The following is a 20,624-nucleotide window of genomic DNA, read 5'->3' as shown; positions in this document are numbered from 1 at the left end:
TAGTGGGGATTTAGGGGATGTGTTCCAAGCTTCAGTTACTCAATGGCAAAGCAAAAATAAATAAATGCATTTAATAATTGAAAGCTCTTTCCTTTAGTCATAAGATTTCATTAGACAGATGCTGCAGAAAGTACAGTCAATGTAAAATGCACATAAAATCCAGTGTAATGTTTGGATTCAGTCAGGTATACCGCGGTGTCCTCACCTTTGGTCTGCATTTCCCCATAATCTTCAGTGTTCCCTTTCAATTACTACCATGGTTATGCATATGCGTCTAATATATCTTCTGCTAGAAATAGTTCCATTTATCGCCAAACATTTACATGCGCACTACTATCCCGTTATTTTTCGAAGATACTCAATTATTCTGTTTTTGAGTTGAGGCATATAAATATCACGTCCCGTTTACAATATCCCGGATAAACTCGTATCCCGATTATGAGAAATCCGGCTATGGTTTATGTTGATGCTAGACGGGATACAGTGGCATGTAAAATCTTATGCCGTTTAATGTTTTTTTTCGCGGTCTGCCAGGCCGAGTTTCACATAGTAGGCTGTCATGGGTGTTGTGTGATTTTTTCATCTGCTTGTCTACAGTTAGATACATGAAGCTTCCCTTGCCATGACTTGTTACCTTAGAAGACTAAATAAAACTATACTCACCAGAATAATGGCATAAATCGAATGAATGCATCACTGTTAGCCTAGGTTAATATAGTTGACACCGGTAAAGTTGTCTTTTCGACTTCAGCTTCGCTCGCGGAGCAAGGGGGTTTAGGGACCTGTGGAGAAAACTCAATTCCAAAATAGTGGAAAGATTGTGCCTGTGCAAAATGTCATCAGTAAAGTGGTTTTGTTTTGAGCCCCACATTTTTTTGCTAAAAATAAACAGGGTTGAATGTTATTTTGGCATTAATTCATGTCACATATCAGTTCATTTTTTATTTTACATTGTTTGCAAGAAGAAAAAAAAAGAGTTAATAAAGCCCACATACAAACATGGTCTCTTTTTTTTGCTTTCTTGAGCAAGGCAGCTCCAAAATGCAGGTGTTTCAGCCTAGCTCAGTACTTTCTGTGGTGGTGGGGCAGCCAGCTGAAAATATGGAGCGTAGGGGTTGGTAATGTTCTCTAGTTGCGCCATGATTGGCTCGTGTTCTGTCACTCATGGACACTACATCACGGGCAAATCTTAGGGTGGAGCTCGAAAATTCAATCCCCTTAGGTGCTGCCATAGAGTTACATTAGAAGTGCCCAGTTACATGACAATGCCCCTCTGCTTTGTGCAGAGGGGCATTGTCATGCTGAAACAGGAATGGGCCTTCCCCAAACTGTTGCCACAAAGTTGGAAGCACAGAATCATCAGCACCAGACAATTATTCCTCCTCCACCAAACTTTACAGTTTGAACTATGCATTTGGGCAGGTAGCATTCTCCCTGCATCCACCAAACCCAGATTCATCCATTGGACTGCCAAGCGTTTCCACTGCTCCAAGAGTCCAATGGCGGCGAGCTTTACACCACTCCAGCTGACGCTTGGCATTGCGCATAGTGATCTTAGGCTTGTGTGCAGCTGCTCAGCCATGGAATCTCATTTCATGGCGCTCCCGATGAACAGTATTTGTGCTGACATTCCTTCCAGAGGCAGTTTGGAACTCGTGGTGATTGTTGCAACCAAGGACTGACAATTTAAGCGCTACGGGCTTCAGCACTCGCCGCTCCTGTTTTCTGAGCTTGTGTGGCCTACCACGTCGTGGCTGAGCCGTTGTTGCTCGTGGCTGAAATTTGATGAACTGACTTGTTGGAAAGGCATCCTATGATGGTGCCACGTTGAAAGTTCCTGAGCTCTTCAGTACGGGCCATTCTACTGCCAATGTTTGTCTATGGAGATTGCATGGCTGTGTGCTCGATTGTATACAATTGGCTGAAATAGCTGAATCCACTAGTTTGAAGGGGTGTCCACATAGCTTTGGTCATGTAGTGTTTGTCAACTAAAGAATGGTTCCCAGATATCCCCTGCGTACATCTCACACACTTCTATGATTTCTTCCCATTGTGGACACTCCTATGTCTGATAAGGTTATTCTGGAAGGAGAAGCTCTTGTAACACAGCTTACACTTGAAGGGCCTCTCCTTAGTGTGAACAGTCTGGTGCTTCTTCACATAGTTCGCCTCAGCAAAGCGCTTCCCACACGTGAGGCAGGCGTACGGCTTGTCGGCGTCTGTCCTAATGCTCGGCCTTACACGTTGTGACCCAATGACACCAGAGGAGGTAGAAGCAGGAGCCACCACCCTCAGGTGGTTAGTCTTTGAGCTCCCTCCTTGACCTCTAGCCATTGTTTGGGTGTTGTTGGGATTGTGTGCTGTGTTATAGGCTAGGTACTTCTCGTGGTGAACGTCCATCCTGACCCTGTCTGTATTGGTGGGGTAACCATGAGGTAACTGAGGAAGGCTAGACCCAGATCCAGAACTTCTATGAACCCAGTCACCAGGCATTAGACGAGACTCTGAAGACAGACTTCCTGAAAGACTACCACAAGGAGCATCTCCCACCACGCTCTGAGAAGGCTGAAGCCCAGGGTGACCGGATCTTTTCATCATGGATACTGTGGTGTTTGTATCATAGGAACAGGAGGGTCTATCTCTATCAGCACCAGGCCCTGCTCCATCCCTGCACTGAGACTGTGAAGAGAAGGGTCTGGGCTGCAGACTGGAGTCTCTGCCTCTCTGATGACCACCAGGACTGGGGTTGTTCAGTCCACCTGTCCACTGGTTGTGTTCTGTGTGGTGGTGGAGTCTCTGTCCCTCACGGTTGGGTCCTAGTTGCGACTCGGGAAGGAAGAGCAACGGCTCCTGATCCAGGGTTCTGATCCGTGGCCAGGGTTTGTGACCAGCCGCTGCAGAGGTCCAGCCTTCCCGTCAGCAACATCGGACATCAGCTGGTCTTCATGGAATGCAGACTGTGAAGACAAATTGAACAGAAAAGCATAAAGGTTTATATAAGAAACTATTTGCTGTACACACAAACATGACATGATATTATAAAATGTTAACCACAGTCAAGCCCATCTCGAACACTGTGATTCAAGTACCTAACAATATGGAGTCATTGGAGTAAAAAAAAAAAAAAAAAAAAAAATTTTTTAAAATGTAATGTCAACGTGTTGATTCAATAATTAAGTATAATGTTTTGGTTCGATTGAGATAAGGGAAACTCAGCCCCTGCAATGATACAAAAATAACCAAGTCAGTCAGTACAGAGTCCATTTTGTATTTAACTTCAACAAAATGGTCATACACAAAAAATGTTACAGCACTTTTATTACACAAAACGATATGTGAAGTAGAATAACTATTCTCACTATGGCAACACTTCTGTAAATCTGCTACCTTCACTTTGATAAAGTTAATTTTAGAATACCTTGGAAAAGGTTCAACATGACATTACCCACAGCTTCACTACTTTATGTAAAGTAAACATGAATTAAAGAGCCAATGCAGCTGTTTTTATCTCCGTATCTAATCATTTCTGAGTAACAATTAAGCACCTTACTGACTTTTTTCAATTCAACTGGTAAAAAGAAACAAAAATAGCTTCTTAGCAAAGAGCAATTTCTCAAGGAAGAATTTAGCTGGGACTGTCTGGGAGTGGTCTGAGTGGGGACAAACTAACTGTTATTGGCAGAGAGGTTTGGAACTATCTTATTGGTCTATTAACTAGTTTGCCACCAGGCAGGGACAAAACTCTACCCCAACAAAACAGGCAGAAATTTCAGGTGGGCTTTTCAAACAGCTCTTACACTAAAAGGGTATTATAATTTTTACAATTTCACAGTATTGTTCTAACATCAATGAGAAAATACATCTACATCTCTCATGTTTTTGATTGCACTGAGCCTTTAAGGCAGGATCATTTCCCCATTATAAAATATAAACCTATAGGGACACAGATTGTCACCTTTCATCAGTGAAGCATTTTTACAGGCATCACACCAACCATCACCATACCTTCTACTCTGCTTCATGATACTAATTCTTTCCTCAGTTCACCTCATCCAGTTCCCCACTACATCTAAAACAACAGAATTAACTACAAACAAACGAGTACTACATTACATGTCACTATACTCTAGGCCGTGTTAATTTTCTTGTGGTGTATCCTGAGTAGGGTTGCAAAGGGTCGGGAAACTTTCCGTTAAATTTCCTGAAATTTTCCATGGATAGTTAAGCCCTGGAATTTGGGAAATGTTGCTTAAATTCATCAAATAAGTTAGCTTATAACAGTGAACCTTTTGTTGTGGGATACACAAGGTAATTCTAGGTCTTGTGGCATATTTTGGTTAAACAATCCCCAATTCAATGGAATTGCAACCCTCTGCATGCCCAGTGCATTCTTCCATCACATGTACAGCTGATTCTCAAGATCTTGCACACTAATGAGACACTATTGAGTCCACTCTACTACACTGTCTGAGCCAAGGACTACATGCTTTCTGGTAAGTTTCGAATACAATACTGGGTGGAGTGAAATATATTTTACATGACATACATGACCTTTTGTTAACTAGTAAATAGTAGCCTACAGCAAAGTGTGTTTAAATCATTTCTAACTTGTTAACAATTTCTGCTAGTTATTGGGGTGGTGTTGTCATCATGTTTGACAGTCTCCTGGAGGGGAAGGAGTCTCTTCAAGAAATGTCCATATCACAGTCTGCCGATATTGGACATGGTTCACTGACTTTTGGGTTCGGAAACCGACTTCCTATTATCAAAGATGGCAAATGGACATAACATCCTGATTTGGTACTTTCAATACTTATGTATGGCAGTTGGACATTTCTTATGCCATTTGGACATGGTTTACTGACTTTTGACTTCCTATGATTATATAATGCAAATGGACAAAACATAGGCGTTATGGATAAACTCAATAAAATAAGACAAAGGTATGTTTCACACGGTTGTTATATATGTATAATTGACAAAAGAATTTAACATTTTTCTGAAAAAAGGTCCAGAAAGGAATTATTATTTTTTTTTTTTAGAGGTGGTTGTACTTTAGATTTTTTGCTTACATTTTCAAAATTTGACCTGTGGGTCTTGACTTTGTGTCCATTTTCAATTTGAAAATCTACGGTGGAGCGCACTCGCCATCTTTGGGATTTTTGTTGTATAACACTAGGCATTTGCCATATGCCACTTGCCATAAGGTTTGGATGATCTGCCGTCTATTTCAGTGGTATTTGCGATTGTGTATATGTTTCGTCCATTACCAATATGTTGCCATTCATTTTTGTCCATTTCATGGGGGGTTTCCCTTACTATAGTAAAATAACTGTAGTATATACTATAGTAATGAATGTAGTGCTTTTGCAGACTGTAGTATGCTGTAGTATTTACGGAAGTGTTTTTGCGGATATTACTGTAGCATTTACTATAGTGTTTTTGTTTTATTATCTTTGACATAAACCTGTCGGTAGGTAGAACTGGGGTCTGAACTGATAGTTAAACGCTTCTGCTCTTTTCGATAACCTTTAGGGAACACAGTGCCTTCGGAAAGTAGTCATATCCCTTGACTTTTTTCAATTTTTTTTCAGGTTACAGCCTTTTTCTGACATTTATTAAATAGTTTTTTCCTCCTCATCAATCTACACAACAATTCCCCATAATGAGAAAGCAAAAACTGTTTTTTTACATTCTCTATTTTTTTTGCATATGCTTAGCTCGATTCTGTTTATTTTTATCCCAAAAAACTCCCTAGTCTTTGCGGATGACAAGCAAATCTATAACATGATGCAGCTACCACCATGCTTGAAAATATTTAGAGTGATACTCAGTAATGTGTTGTGTTACATTTGCATCAAACATAACACTTTGTATTGAGGACATAAAATGAATTTCTTTGCCACATTTTTTGCAGTTTTACTTTAGTGCCTTATTGCAAACAGGATGCATGTTTTGGAATATTTTTTATTCTGTACAGGGTTCCTTCTTTTCACTCTGTCATTTAAGTTAGTATTGTGGAGTAACTACAATCTTGTTGATACATCCTCAGTTTTCTCCTATCATAGCCATTAAAATCATTAACTGTTTTGAAGTCACCATTGGCCTAATGGTGAAATCCCTAAGCAGTTTCCTTCCTATCCTGCAACTGAGTCTGTATCTTTGTCGTGACTGGGTGTATTGATACACCATCCAAAGGGATATTAATTGTCTGCTTTTGTTATTTTTTACCCATCTACCAATAGGAGCCCTTCTTTGCAAGGCATTGGAAAACCTCCCTGGTCTTTGTGGATGACTTTGTGTTTGAAATCCACTGCTCGACTAAGGGACCTTACAGATAATTGTATGTGTGGAGTACAGATGAAGTAGTCATTCAAAAATCATGTTAAACACTATTATTGCACACAGAGTGAGTCCATGCAACTTATTATGTGACTTGTTAAGCAAATGTTTACTCCTGAACTTATTTAGACTTGCCATAACAAAGGGGTTGAATACATACTGATTTAAAACATTTCAGCTTTTAAATTAGATTTCTTTTGTGTGTGGGGGGGGTACTTTTTACCCCTTTTCTCCCTAATTTTCATCATATCCAATTGATAGTTACAGTGTTGTCCCATCGCTGCAACTCCCGTGTGGAGTCTGGAGAGGCAAAAGTAGAGAGCCACGTGTCCGCGAAACACGACCCCGCCAAGCCGCACTGCTTCTTGACACACTGCTCGCTAATTCCAGAAGCCAGCTGCACCAATGTGTCGGAGGAAACACCATACAGCTGGCGACCGAGGTGACTGTGAATGCACCCGGCCGCCACATGGAGGAGTCGCTTGAGCGTGATTGGACAAAGACATCCCAGCCGGCCAAACCCTCCCCTTACCCAGACGACGCTGGGCCGGGATCGATCCTGGATCTGCAGTGCCTTAGACTGCTGCGCCACTCGGGAGGCCCTTTAATTTTGTATCAATTTCTAAACATTTCTAAAAACATAATTCCACTTTGACATTATGGGGTATTGTGGGTAGATCAGTGAATGAATCTAAATGAATCAATTTTAAATTCAAGCTATAACAACAAAATATGGAAAATGTCAAGGGGTGTGAATACTTTCTGAAGGCACTCTACTAGAATTATAAAACTGTAGTGTTTTTGCAGGCATTAGTGGTTTTTGGGTGGGAAAGTATGTACTACAGTATACTACAACATTCTATAGTAAAGCACCTCACGATTGAGGAAACTACAGTGTGTAGTATAGTATTCTACAGTATACTACAGTTTAATACAGAAATCTATACTAAGTATTTTAGTATTCTATAACTGTAGTCTTTTTTCATTTGGGGCTCAGTCAGTCTGTTGACTAAATTCAGTTGTTGTTTTGTGTTCGACTGTCTGTTTCTGATTGTGGCTAACAGTGTTGTTCTCCAGCCCAGAGTTGAGGAATCTGTCCCATCCACTGACCTCCACTATCTCGCCCTGCTCAGTGATATGGTCCCCTGAGCCTTTGGCTGCGCCCGGCTGGGAATCCAAGATGTCCGCCCAGTCTCCCTTGTTAGGCTCCAGCCAACCAACTGCAGGAAGAGGTTACAAAATAGACATTTACAAACATGGCAGAGAACTCTAAATATGGCGTTTAAGTCGATTACCTGTACAACTCTGGTTCATCCTTGGGAGCAATTTTCAAAAGCCTGAAGGTACCACATTAATCTGTACAAACAATATTATGCAAGTATAAACACCATGCTCCAAAACCAGCGTAAAAAAGCCAGACTACGGTTTGCAACTGCACATGGGGACAAAGATTGTACTTTTTGGAGAAATGTCCTCTGGTCTGATGAAACAATAATAGAACTGTATGGCCATAATGACCATCGTTTTGTTTCGAGGAAAAAGAGTAAGGCTTGCAAGCCGAAGAACACCATCCTAACCGTGAAGCATGGGTGTAGCAGCATCATGTTGTGGGGGTGCTGGGATGCAGGAGGGACTGGTGCAATTCACAAAATGGATGGCATCAAGAGGAAGGAAAATGATGTGGATATATTGAAGCAAAATCTCAAGATATCAGTCAGGAAGTTAAAACTTGGTCACAAATGGGTCTTCCAAATGGACAATGACCCCAAGCATACTTCCAAAGTTGTGGCAAAATGGCTTAAGGAAAACAAGGTCAAGGTATTGGAGTGGCCATCCCAAAGCCCTGACCTCAATCCTATAGAACATTTGTGGGCAAAACTGAAAAAGCATGTGCGAGCAAGGAGGCCTACAAACCTGACTCAGTTACACCAGCTCTGTCAGGAGGAATGGGCCAAAATTCACCCAACTTATTGTGGGAAGCTTGTGGAAGGCTACCCAAAATGTTTGTCCCAAGTGAAACAATTTAAAGGCAATGCTACCAAATACGAATTGAGTGTATGTAAACTTCTGACCCACTGGGAATGTGATGAAAGAAATAAAAGCTGAAATGAATCACTCTCTCCACTATTATTCTGACATTTCAGATTCTTAAAATAAAGTGGTGATCCTAACTGACCTAAAACAGGGAATTAGGATTAAATGTCAGGAATTGTAAAAAACTGAGTTTAAATGCATTTGGCTAATGTGTATGTAAACTTCCGACTTCAACTTTATGTGTGTTTTGTATGTAAACATAAGATGTATTGATTTTATTTTATGAATGAAGAAAACATAGCCAGGCGCATCACTATTTCCACTCAAGATCTATTACTGTATGTAGGCTATATGTAGAGAGGCGAGTGTAGAGAGTATAGAGATATTGTTATCCACGTAGGCACCAACAATGTTAGGATGAAACAGTCAGAGGTCACCAAGTGCAACATAGCTTCAGCGTGTAAATCAGCTTTAAAGATGTGTCGGCATCGAGTAATTGTCTCTGGCCCCCTCCCAGTTAGGGGGAGTGATGAGCTCTACAGCAGTCTCACAACTCAATCGCTGGTTGAAAACTGTTTTCTGCCCCTCCCAAAAGATAGAATTTGTAGATAATTGGCCCTCTTTCTGGGACTCGCCCACAAACAGGACCAAGCCCGACCTGCTGAGGAGTGACGGACTCCATCCTAGCTGGAGGGGTGCTCTCATCTTATCTACCAACATAGACAGGGCTCTAACTCCTCTAGCTCCACAATGAAATAGGGTGCAGGCCAGGCAGCAGGCTGTTAGCCAGCCTGCCAGCTTAGTGGAGTCTGCCACTAGCACAGTCAGTGTAGTCAGCTCAGCTATCCCCATTGAGACTGTGTCTGTGCCTCGACCTGGGGTGGGCAAAACTAAACATGGCGGTGTTCGCTTCAGCAATCTCACTAGGATAAAGACCTCCTCCATTCCTGCCATTATTGAAAGAGATCGTGATACCTCACATCTCAAAATAGGGCTACTTAATGTTAGATCCCTTACTTCAAAGGCAATTATAATCAATGAACTAATCACTGATCATAATCTTGATGTGATTGGCCTGACTGAAACATGGCTTAAGCCTGATGAATTTACTGTGTTAAATGAGGCCTCGCCTCCTGGTTACATTAGTGACCATCTCCCCCGTGCATCCCGCAAAGGCGGAGGTGTTGCTAACATTTACCATAGCAAATTTCAATTTACAAAAAAAAAAAGAAGAAATTTTCGTCTTTTGAGCTTCTAGTCATGAAATCCATGCAGCCTACTCAATCACTTTTTATAGCTACTGGTTAAAGGCCTCCTGGGCCATATACAGCATTCCTCATTGAGTTCCCTGAATTCCTATCGGACCTTGTAGTCATAGCAGATAATATTCTAATTTTTGGTGACTTTAATATTCACATGGAAAAGTCCACAGACCCACTCCAAAAGGCTTTCGGAGCCATCATCGACTTGGGTTTTCAACATGTCTCTGGACCTACTCACTGTCACAGTCATACTCTGGACCTAGTTTTGTCCCATGGAATAAATGTTGTGGATCTGAATGTTTTTTCTCATAATCCTGGACTATCGGACCACCATTTTATTACGTTTGCAATTGTAACAAATAATCTACTCAGACCCCAACCAAGGAGCATCAAAAGTAGTGCTATAAATTCACAGACAACACAAAGATTCCTTGATGCCCTTCCAGACTCCCTCTGCCTACCCAAGGCAGTCAGATGACAAAAATCAGTTAACCACCTAACTGAGGAACTCAATTTAACCTTGCGCAATACCCTAGATGCAGTTGCACCCTAAAAACTAGAAACATTTGTCATAAGAAACTAGCTCCCTGGTATATAGAAAATACCCGAGCTCTGAAGCAAGCTTCCAGAAAATTGTAACGGAAATGGCGCCACACCAAACTGGAAGTCTTCCGACTAGCTTGGAAAGACAGTACCGTGCAGTATCGAAGAGCCCTTACTGTTGCTCAATCATCCTATTTTTCCAACTTAATTGAGGAAAATAAGAACAATCCGAAATGTATTTTTGATACGGTCGCAAAGCTAACTAAAATGCAGCATTCCCCAAGTGAGGATGGCTTTCACTTCAGCAGTAATAAACTCATGAACTTCTTTGAGGAAAAGATTATTAGAAAGAAAATTACGGACTCCTCTTTAAACCTGCGTATTCCTTTAAAGCTCAGTTGTTCTGAGTTTGCACAACTCTGCCAGGACCTAGGATCAAGAGAGACACTCAAGTGTTTTAGTACTATATCTCTTGACACAATGATGAAAAAAATAATGGCCTCTAAACCTTCAAGCTGCATACTGGACTCTATTCCAAATAAACTACTGAAAGAGCTGCTTCCTGTGCTTGGCCCTCCTATGTTGAACATAATAAACGTCTCTCCATCCACCGGATGTGAACCAAACGCACTAAAAGTGGCAGTAATAAAGCCTCTCTTGAAAAAGCCAAACCTTGACCCAGAAAATATAAAAAACTATTGGCCTATATCAATTCTTCCATTCCTCTCAAAAATTTTAGAAAAGGCTGTTGCGCAGCAACTCACTGCCTTCCTGAAGAAAAACAATGTATACGAAATGCTTCAGTCTGGTTTTAGACCCCATCATAGCACTGAGACTGCACTTGTGAAGGTAGTCAATGACCTTTTAATGGCATCAGACCGAGGCTCTGCATCTGTCCTCGTGCTCCTAGACCTTAGTGCTGCTTTGGATACCATCGATCACCACATTCTTTTGGAGAGATTGGAAACCCAAATTGGTCTCCACGGACAAGTTCTGGTCTGGTTTAGATCTTATCTGTCGGAAAGATATCAGTTTGTCTCTGAATGGTTTGTCCTCTGACAAATCAACTGTAAATTTCGGTGTTCCTCAAGGTTCCGTTTTAGGACCACTATTGTTTTCACTATATATTTTACCTCTTGGGGATGTCATTCGAGAACATAATGTTAACTTTCACTGCTATGCGGATGACACACAGCTGTACATATCAATGAAACATTGTGAAGCCCCAAAATTGCCCTCGCTAGAAGCCTGTGTTTCAGACATAAGGAAGTGGATGACTGCAAACTTTCTACTTTTAAACTCGGACAAAACAGAGATGCTTGTTCTAGGTCCCAAGAAACAAAGAGATCTTCTGTTGAATCTGACAATTACTCTTAATGGTTGTACAGTTGTCTCAAATAAAACTGTGAAGGAACTCGGCGTTACTCTGGTCCCTGATCTATAATTTTGACGAACATATCAAGACTGTTTCAAGGACAGCTTTTTTCCATCTACGTAACATTGCAAAAATCTGAAACTTTCTGTCCAAAAATTAATCCATGCTTTTGTTACTTCTTGGTTAGACTACTGCAATGCTCTACTTTCCGGCTACACGATAAAGCACTAAATAAACTTCAGTTAGTGCTAAATACGGCTGCTAGAATCCTGACTAGAACCAAACAAAATGGATCATATTACTCCAGTGCTAGCCTCTCTACACTGGTCGGTCACACGCTACGGTCACAAGACGCAGGCCTCCTAATTGTCCCTAGAATTTCTAAGCAAACAGCTGGAGGAAGGTTTTTATCATACAGAGCTCCATTTTTATGGTATGGTCTGCCTACCCATGTGAGAGATGCAGACTCGGTCTCAACCTTTAAGTCTTTACTGAAGACTCATCTCTTCAAATAAACTACTCTCATTGGGTCATATGATTTGAGTGTAGTCTGGCCCAGGAGTGTGAAAGTGAACGGAAAGGCTCTGGAGCAACGAACCGCCCTTGCCCTCTCTGCCTGGCCGGTTCCCCTCTTTCCACTGGGATTCTCTGCCTCAAACCCTATTACAGGGGCTGAGTCACTGGCTTACTGGTGCTCTTTCATGCCGTCCCTAGGAGGGGTGCGTCACTTGAGTGGGTTGAGTCACTGATGTGATCTTCCTGTCTGGGTTGGCGACCCCCCTTGGGTTGTGCCGTGGCGGAGATCTTTGTGGGCCATACTCGGCCTTGCCTCAGGATGGTAAGTTGGTGGTTGAAGATATCCCTCTAGTGGTGTGGGGGCTGTGCTTTGGCAAAGTGGGTGGGGTTATAACCTTCCTGTTTGGCCCTGTCCGGCAGTATCATCGGATGGGGCCACATTGTCTCCTGACCCCTCCTGTCTCAACCTCCAGTATTTATGCTGCATTAGTTTATGTGTCGGGGGGCTAGGGTCAGTTTGTTATATCTGGAGTACTTCTGTCTTCTCCGGTGTCCTGTGTGAATTTAAGTATGCTCTCTCTAATTCTCTCTTTCTCTCTCGGAGGACCTGAGCCGTAGGACCATGCCTCAGGACTACCTGGCATGATGACTCCTTGCTGTCCCCAGTCCACCTGGCCGTGCTGCTGCTCCAGTTTCAACTGTTCTGCCTGCGGCTATGGCATCCTGACCTGTTCACCGGACGTGCTACCTGTCCCAGACCTATTATTTGACCATGCTGGTCATTTACGAACATTTGAACATCTTGGCCATGTTCTGTTATAATCTCCACCCGGCACAGCCAGAAGAGGACTGTCCACCCCTCATAGCCTGGTTCCTCTCTAGGTTTCTTCCTAGGTTTTGGCCTTTCTAGGGAGTTTTTACTAGCCAACGTACTTCAACACCTGCATTGCTTGCTGTTTGGGGTTTTAGGCTGAGTTTCTGTACAGCACTTTGAGATATCAGCTGATGTACGATGGGCTATATAAGTAAATTTGATTTGGATATGCATTTCTCCCTTACCTTGCTCCCCCATTTTTAGTCCACTCAGCAGGTCAATGCTCTCTGGTTCATCTTCTATTGTCTCCACTTTGACTATCAGCAGATCAGGCTTCCCATCCTCCATGTCTACTGACTGTAAGAGATACAGAGTGAGAGGATGTTGGATCAAGAAATCTGATATGAGCACCCTGCTATAGAGCATCTTCTGAATGGGCAATGAGGGACTGCTATGAGTACAATGCAAACATGTTAGTTGATTTGATAATGTGACACTCTTTAAAGAGATGAATCAGATGAACTTGTGGATACCATTATTGTCTCTGTGTCCAGTATGCAGGCAGTTAAGAGGTCATTTGGCGAACCAAAGCTAACTAGCTTGCTAGCTGTGCCCGAAGACTTCCAGTGTTTGCCTTTAATTAAGCTAGTTAGCACTCGTTCACAAAATTACCTCTGATTTATCAAAACCTTAAAGGGAAGTTAAAGGCATGGTCCCACACTTAAAACAAAATGAATCAAGACCTGGGCCCTTATTCACAAATAGTAGGAGTGTTGATCTAGGATCTTTCCAAATAGTCTTATTCATTATGATCTAAAAGGCTAAACGGATCCTAGATCAGCACTCCTACTCTGAGGTTTTGTGGATACAGGCCCTGACATAATACCATTCAGACAGTAGTTCATAGTGGACTCACCTCAGTGAGACTGTGTGTGGTCCTGTGCTGCTCAGTTGGTTCCTCTGTGGGTTCAGGGGGAGGTGTAGTCTGGTTGTCCTCCATGACCATGGTCCTCTCAGGGTTCACCAGACCCTCCTCCTTCACCAGAAGCACTTCCTCCTCCTGGAAGAGACAGGTGATACAGATTACACAGACATACACTCCCTCAGGTATGTACACACAGATAACAAACACACTTTCAACATGGAGTGTTTACCCATCCCCACTACGTTTGAGTCCTATACTGTAGTTACAGAATGACTTTGTTGTTAACCCCATCATGGTGGACATAAATATGATGTGGGTAAATATGAGTCAGCTATGATAAGTCAAGTCAGATAGACCTGACTAAACCATTTTGACGTGTACAGTAGAGGTTTGTTAGTGTGTGAGTACATAGTAATATTTAGTAAGTCTATAATGGTTATAAAGCACTGTTTGGTGTATGCAGAATAGGGTGAGATCAGATGTGATGTACACTAAAGAGTCCAACTTGTCTCCTCCATCTACACTGATTGAAGTGTATTTAACATGTGACGTCAATAAGGGATCATAGCTTTCACCTGGTCAAGTCTGATCCCTTATTGATGTCACTTGTTTCAATCAGTGTAGATGAAGGGGAGGAGACAGCATAGGCAGCATTTTATGCTCTGAGACAACTGACATATGGATTGTGTTTATGTGCCATTCAGAAGGTGAATGGGCAAGACAAAAGATTGAAGTGCCTTTGAACAGGGTATGATAATAGGTGGCAGGCGCACCAGTTTGTGTGAAGAACTGCAACGCTGCTCGGTTTGTCACGCTCCAGTTTCCCGTATGAATAAAAAAATGCAGGTACGTACACACAGAAACACTTTCAACATGGAGTGTTTACCCATCCCCACTACGTTTGAGTCCTGTACTGTAGTTACAGATTGACTTCATTGTTGTTAAACCAATCATGGTGGACATAAATATGTTGTGGGTAAAAATAAGTCAGCTATGATAAGTCAAACAAACTTGACTAAACTATTTTGACATGTACAGTAGGTGTTAGTGTAGGTATATTTAGTAAGTGTATATTGGTAGCCAAGAGTTAAGTCACAATTGCCCATAAAAATTTATGAAAAATAAACTTTAAATAAATAAATTTAACGTTAGCATTAGGTTTAAAATCACATTTTAAGAGAAATTGTAGAAATAGGTGGGGTTTAGCCATAACTCTGACTTTGACTTAACCAAAAATAAACATTTCATCACCAGTTATGAAGCAGAATAGGGTGATATCAGATCTGATGTATATTAAAGAGTCTCATTGACAGTCTTAGAATGAAAAGTCCCATTTTGTGTTTATTAAACAAACAAGTTTTAAATACACCATGTGAAAACCACATATACCTCAACTAAAAATCTGCATGAACTTGATGAACTGCATCCATTTTCTCATTCAAAGAGTCTTGGGATAAAAATTAAGCAGTTGAATTTAAGTAATGAAATATGCATTTGTGAACATCATATAGCCTATACAGTACAAACACAATTTGTAACAGACTTTAGGCTTACAGTGCATTCAAAAAGTATTCAGACCCCTTTACTTTTTCCACTTTGTTACAGCCTTCTAAAATTAATGAAATAGTTTAGTTTCTCATCAATCTACACACAATACCCTATAACAACAAATAAAAAAAACAGAAATGTTTGCAAATGTATATTTAAAAAACAAAATCACATTTACATTAGTATTCAGACCCTTTACTCAGTAGATTGTTGAAGCACCTTTGGCAGTGATTACAGCCTCGAGTCTTCTTGGGTATGACGATACAAGCCTGGCACACGTGTATTTGAGGAGTTTCTCCCATTCTTCTCTGCTGATCCTCTCAAGCTCTGTCAGGTTGGATGGGGATTGTTGCTGCACAGCTATTTTCAGGTCTCTCCAGAGATGTTAGATCAGATTCAAGTCCGGGCTCTGGCTGTTCCACTCCGATACATTCAGACTTGTCCCGAAGCCACTGCATTGTCTTGGCTGTGGGCTTAGGATCCTTGTCCTGTTGGAAGGTGCACCTTCGCCTGAGTCTAAGCACTCTGTAGCAGGTTTTCATCAAGGATCTCTCTGTACTCGGCTCCGTTCATCTTTCCCACAATCCTGACTAGTCTCCCAGTTTCTGCCGCTGAAAAACTACCCCACACCACCAGGCTTCACCATAGGGGTGGTGCCAGGTTTCCTCCAGACGTGACGCTTGGCATTCAGGCCAGAGTTCAATCTTGGTTTCATCGGACCGGAGAATCTTGTTTCTCATGGTCAGAGTCCTTTAGGTGCCTTTTTGGCAAACTCCAAACGGGTTGTCATGTGCCTTTTTTACTGAGGAGTGGCTTCGGTCTGGCCACTCAACCATAAAGGCCTGATGGGTGGAGAGCTCAATTTCGAGTCTCATTGCAAAGGGTCTGAATACTTTTGTAAATAAGGTTTCTGTTATTTATTTTTAATACATTTGCTAAAAATTCTTAACCTGTTTTTGCTTTGTCATTATGCGTTTGTGTGTAGATTGATTTGTTCTTATTTAATCAATTTTAGGAAAAGCTGTAAAGTAACAAAATGTAGAAAAAGTCAAGGGTCTGAATACTTTCCGAATGCACTGTATATGCCTTTTATTTTACAATGTCTGGAAGCAATATATACTGAAATCTGTTACCCTTGTTATTACAAATGCATCTGTGGGTCTTTTTAGCTGACAATGAAAACTAATCTTTGTGTTTAATGCTTGGTTTGACATAAACATCAGAAGCTGTTGAATGGAATGGTTACTTTCTATGTCATTGAGTGGAATGTTTTTTCTGGTGGTGTATCCGGAGGTAGCTCCTCTCTGAGAAACTCTTCCTGCAGTGCGTACAGGCGAACAACCTCTCTCCCGTGTGGACCTTCAGGTGAATCTTCAGCTGGTGCTGGCGTGAGAACCTCTTCTCACACTGGGGGCAGCTGAAGGGTTTCTCCCCTGTGTGGACCCTCTGGTGCCTCTTCAGGTCACCAGCCTGAGCGAAGTGCATTTGACAATGCGTACAGCTGAAGGGTTTCACCCCTGTGTGGACCCTCTGGTGCCTCTTCAGGTTGCCAGCCACGGAAAAGTGCATATGACACTGGGTACAGCTGAAGGGTTTTACCCCTGTATGGACCCTCTGGTGGATCTCCACCTTCTGGAGGCAGCTGAAGCCTTTGTTACAGAACATGCAGAGGAACCGTTTCTCTTTAACATTGCCGGATGAGGCTCCCCCTCCCTGAGCCTGGGCTCTAGCCCGGTCATTTGAGTTCAACAGCTGATTGGAAAGGACATGGCTGTGTGATGCGGAAGGTGCCATCGACGTGGACCATGGATTGCGATCCCTGAACGTGTGTAAAGGGGAGAGGGTGGCAACATTTACAGTTGTCTCTAAGCTTCCCCTATAATCTAAGAAATCTCTGCCATGTGAGTGTCCGTCTCCTAGGTGACTATCTGCATTCAATAGGGGAGAAGCGTAGCCCTCCACTTTTACAGTCACCTCATCTACCACTATGACCTCCCCTTTCTTATCTAGGCACCCTTCAGAGTATACACTACTAGTGTACTGGTTCCAGTCCCCTCTAGACAGATCAGTTTGTGTCTCTAAACCCAAGGATATGTTGCCAGGGTCCATCTCTGTTGCGTAAGAACAACATGGAACATCCCTGTCAGTGTCTAACGAGTCACCATCACCACGAGAATTAATCTGGCACTGGTGAAATACCGGTAAATAGTCTGAGCCGGGAGCAGGAGGACAGCCCAGTCTCTCTGGGTCTGATCTGTGGTCAGATCCTTTGTGTAAGAACCTTTGTGTTACTGTTAATATCTCGGTGTCCATCTCTGACTTGAGGATGGGCTTCGGCGTTCCACTGACCTCTGTGATGCTGCGTTGGGTCCAGGCCTGGGGTGAGGCAGTGGTGGCGAGGTCCTCGGTGGCTACAAGGTGCTTTCCAGCCGCACCAGTCTGGATGTCTCTGCTGTGCCTTGGGTCCTCCTCTCCTTCAGACCTCTCCTGCTTGACCCCAGGACCTGCAGCCTCTGCAGACTGACATAAAAAGAAGGGAGGTTATTACACAAGTAGAATTGGATAACAATGTCATTGGGAAGTCTCCAAGCTCCCCTATGACAGATAAATATGGATGTACATGTAAGCAAGTGAATAGATGAGGGGTGCCTTTCTGAAATAAACTGGCCACATTTGATGTACTGTAATGTTGATGTAATACTATTACACTAACCTCTATCACGATAACGTGCTGGGTTGAGGTTCCACTCCCCTCATCAACAGTGATTGGTTGGTCATCGCTCCATGTATTGTGTCCCACTTGCTTCACAAAGCTCCTGTGGCCTCCAGTGAGATCTGAGAGAGTGATTGGGGGGGAAAAATGTGGTTAGTGTAGGTACTGTCAATGCTCATCTGTATATTGTACATTATTGACAATTTTGTCTAGAAAATGGAGGATCTCAAGGATGTAAGGTAAGACTTCACATAACTACTTGATATACTATTTATAGAATGATTTTGTTCCATGCATTATATCGTTTAGAATATGATAGTGTCTATCTGCAAGTTACCTATGTAATCAGAATGATTGCCTACTATCCAAATAATGATCAAGACCGAATTCCGGTTAACACATTTTGGGGCTCCCGAGTGGCGCACAGGTCGAAGGCACTGCATCTCAGTGCATGAAGCGTCACTGCAGACACCCTGGTTAGAGCATTTGTTCATAACTGACTTGCCTAGCTAAATAAAGGTAAAAAAAAAAATTAAACATCGAAAGTTACACATGCCCAGATGTGAACGATGAGACCGGTCCACAGCCCCCGCCTTCTACAAAATGTACCTCTTGCCATTCCTCTGTATCGGTCGAGGATCTTGGGACGACTCGTGAGGACGCGGTCCCGTGCCACCTTAAGTTCCAGTAGCTGTAGTTTTCTCCTCAATGTCCTGTTTTCTTTCTGGCTTTGAGTTATTTCCAAACGAAACACTGCATAGTCGTCGTCTACGAGTTTACAGACCTCTGCCACGGCTGCATTCGCTAGCACCTCCATGATGGAGGCTATTTGAGTGTGAACAGCAATACAGTTAGCCATTGTTACCAGCTAGCTAGTTAACGTCCGCGTTACCTAGATAACATCTGTCAACCAAGTCCTGTCTCAAACGCGAATTAAACACTATATGCGGTAAGTGGGTGATGCCGTGGAGTTCAATGGGGCATATTGAGTTCCAGGGTGTTAATAAACGTCTAAATAACAACAAAAACCGCTAACGTGTACATTTTTCCTGTTCACTTCCGTTTACGCTTCTTCTTCAGTGGTCTTTAAATGTCGGTTGGCAACCAACTTTACAGATGCATCTCCGCCACCGACTGGAGTGTTGACAGGGAAGGTCTGAAGTTTAACCCCACCCAATTAAACCCTTCTACCTAAGGAAACGGAATATATAATTTAATACAATATATCACCTTAAGGTTCTTAAATTCAATTAAACTTGACTCCTCAATACCATTATTCCGGGGCGGCAGCGTAGCCTAGTGGTTAGAGCGTTGGACTAGTAACCGGAAGGTTGCAAGTTCAAACCCCCGAGCTGACAAGGTACAAATCTGTCGTTCTGCCCCTGAACAGGCAGTTAACCCACTGTTCCTAGGCCGCCATTGAAAATAAGAATTTGTTCTTAACTGACTTGCCTAGTTAAATAAAGGTAAAAAATATATATATTTTAAAAAAATACTAATAACAAACTGTCCATTTCCCTCTCATTTCGCTGGCTTTGAAATAGAACGTGTTCTACTGTCTCCATCTCCCTCTGCCTGTGAACTAACTTCCCAGTTGGATGTTTCCCGACTAATTTCAAAGTGCTGTTGAGCCTGATGAGTCTCAGCCTTGTGATTACATCTTCATCCCTTCTCTCTGGACCTGAGGACCTCCCTGCCTCCACCTTTTCCTGGATCCTGACAGGTGTCTTTCCCTTCCTTTTCCACAACCCTTACCATGTATCTATTTATTTTTACCACTGTTATTATTAATCCCTTAGTCTCTGTTTTACTTAAGAGAGCAGATCTTATTGGTTGGTGTCATAGCTCAAAGGGTGTGGTTAAATTAAAAAGGTATGCACAATGTTTTTTTTTTTTAAATATAGTACTACTTATAGTATTACATTACACATCAAATCTCCTATGATCAGTATCTTTCAAACTGACAGCAGATTTGTTTAAAAAGAAGTGTGTTAGCAAGAATAGAGTAGAAAATAATACAATGATTTTATTCCATCAACATCACATCAGTAAGGTAAATATTAAACTGTCCTTGTTCTAGCCAAGATACGGACTCTCTAAAAACAGGTACTTACACAAGCCTGTTTTAAATGACAAGTTAATGAGTGTGTGGGTAATTACCATACTATAAATGATAGGCCTTCTGTGCTCTTTTTCTACATGCCTCTAGTGCGCATCCCTCATTTCTGAAGGGATTACCGTTCACACAATTTCTGAGACTGAAGTGCATTCGTACTAGTAAAACATATGTTGAAAATTAGGCTATGAAAATGTAGACGGCTTGAGGCCTGTCCATACCCTAAAGAATGGCTTGATGATGCTCTCAGTAGAGTACATATCCTTGATGAGACCTCAACCAGAAGGGATAAAAGATAGATGCATTTAAAAAAATCTTTACCACTACATATTATCCTTTTAATGACATCACATCGAGGGAGCCATTAAGTAACATTGGAATGTCCTCATGTCTGATCCTGTTTGCCAAAAGATTTTCTCTGATCCTCTCTTCTCAC

General features: G+C 42.1%; 1 protein-coding gene and 1 pseudogene across 1 annotated transcript; both read right to left on the bottom strand.

The window, feature by feature from the left end:
• Window positions 1-927: 927 nt before the first annotated feature.
• Window positions 928-19,210, bottom strand: LOC115137406 (uncharacterized; annotated as a pseudogene).
• LOC115137413 (protein krueppel-like) lies at window positions 15,127-17,702 on the bottom strand. The gene has a single exon (XM_029673732.2). It carries the CDS (start codon window positions 17,670-17,672, stop codon window positions 16,614-16,616), a length of 1,059 nt encoding a protein of 352 aa, XP_029529592.1. The 5' UTR covers window positions 17,673-17,702; the 3' UTR covers window positions 15,127-16,613.
• Window positions 19,211-20,624: the final 1,414 nt, after the last annotated feature.

The sequence above is a fragment of the Oncorhynchus nerka genome, linkage group LG11, assembly GCF_034236695.1.
Source record: "Oncorhynchus nerka isolate Pitt River linkage group LG11, Oner_Uvic_2.0, whole genome shotgun sequence".
In the NCBI taxonomy this organism is placed as follows: domain Eukaryota; kingdom Metazoa; phylum Chordata; class Actinopteri; order Salmoniformes; family Salmonidae; genus Oncorhynchus; species Oncorhynchus nerka.
The sequence above is the reverse complement of the archived record's forward strand: the minus strand, read 5'-3'. Positions and strand labels throughout refer to the sequence as shown.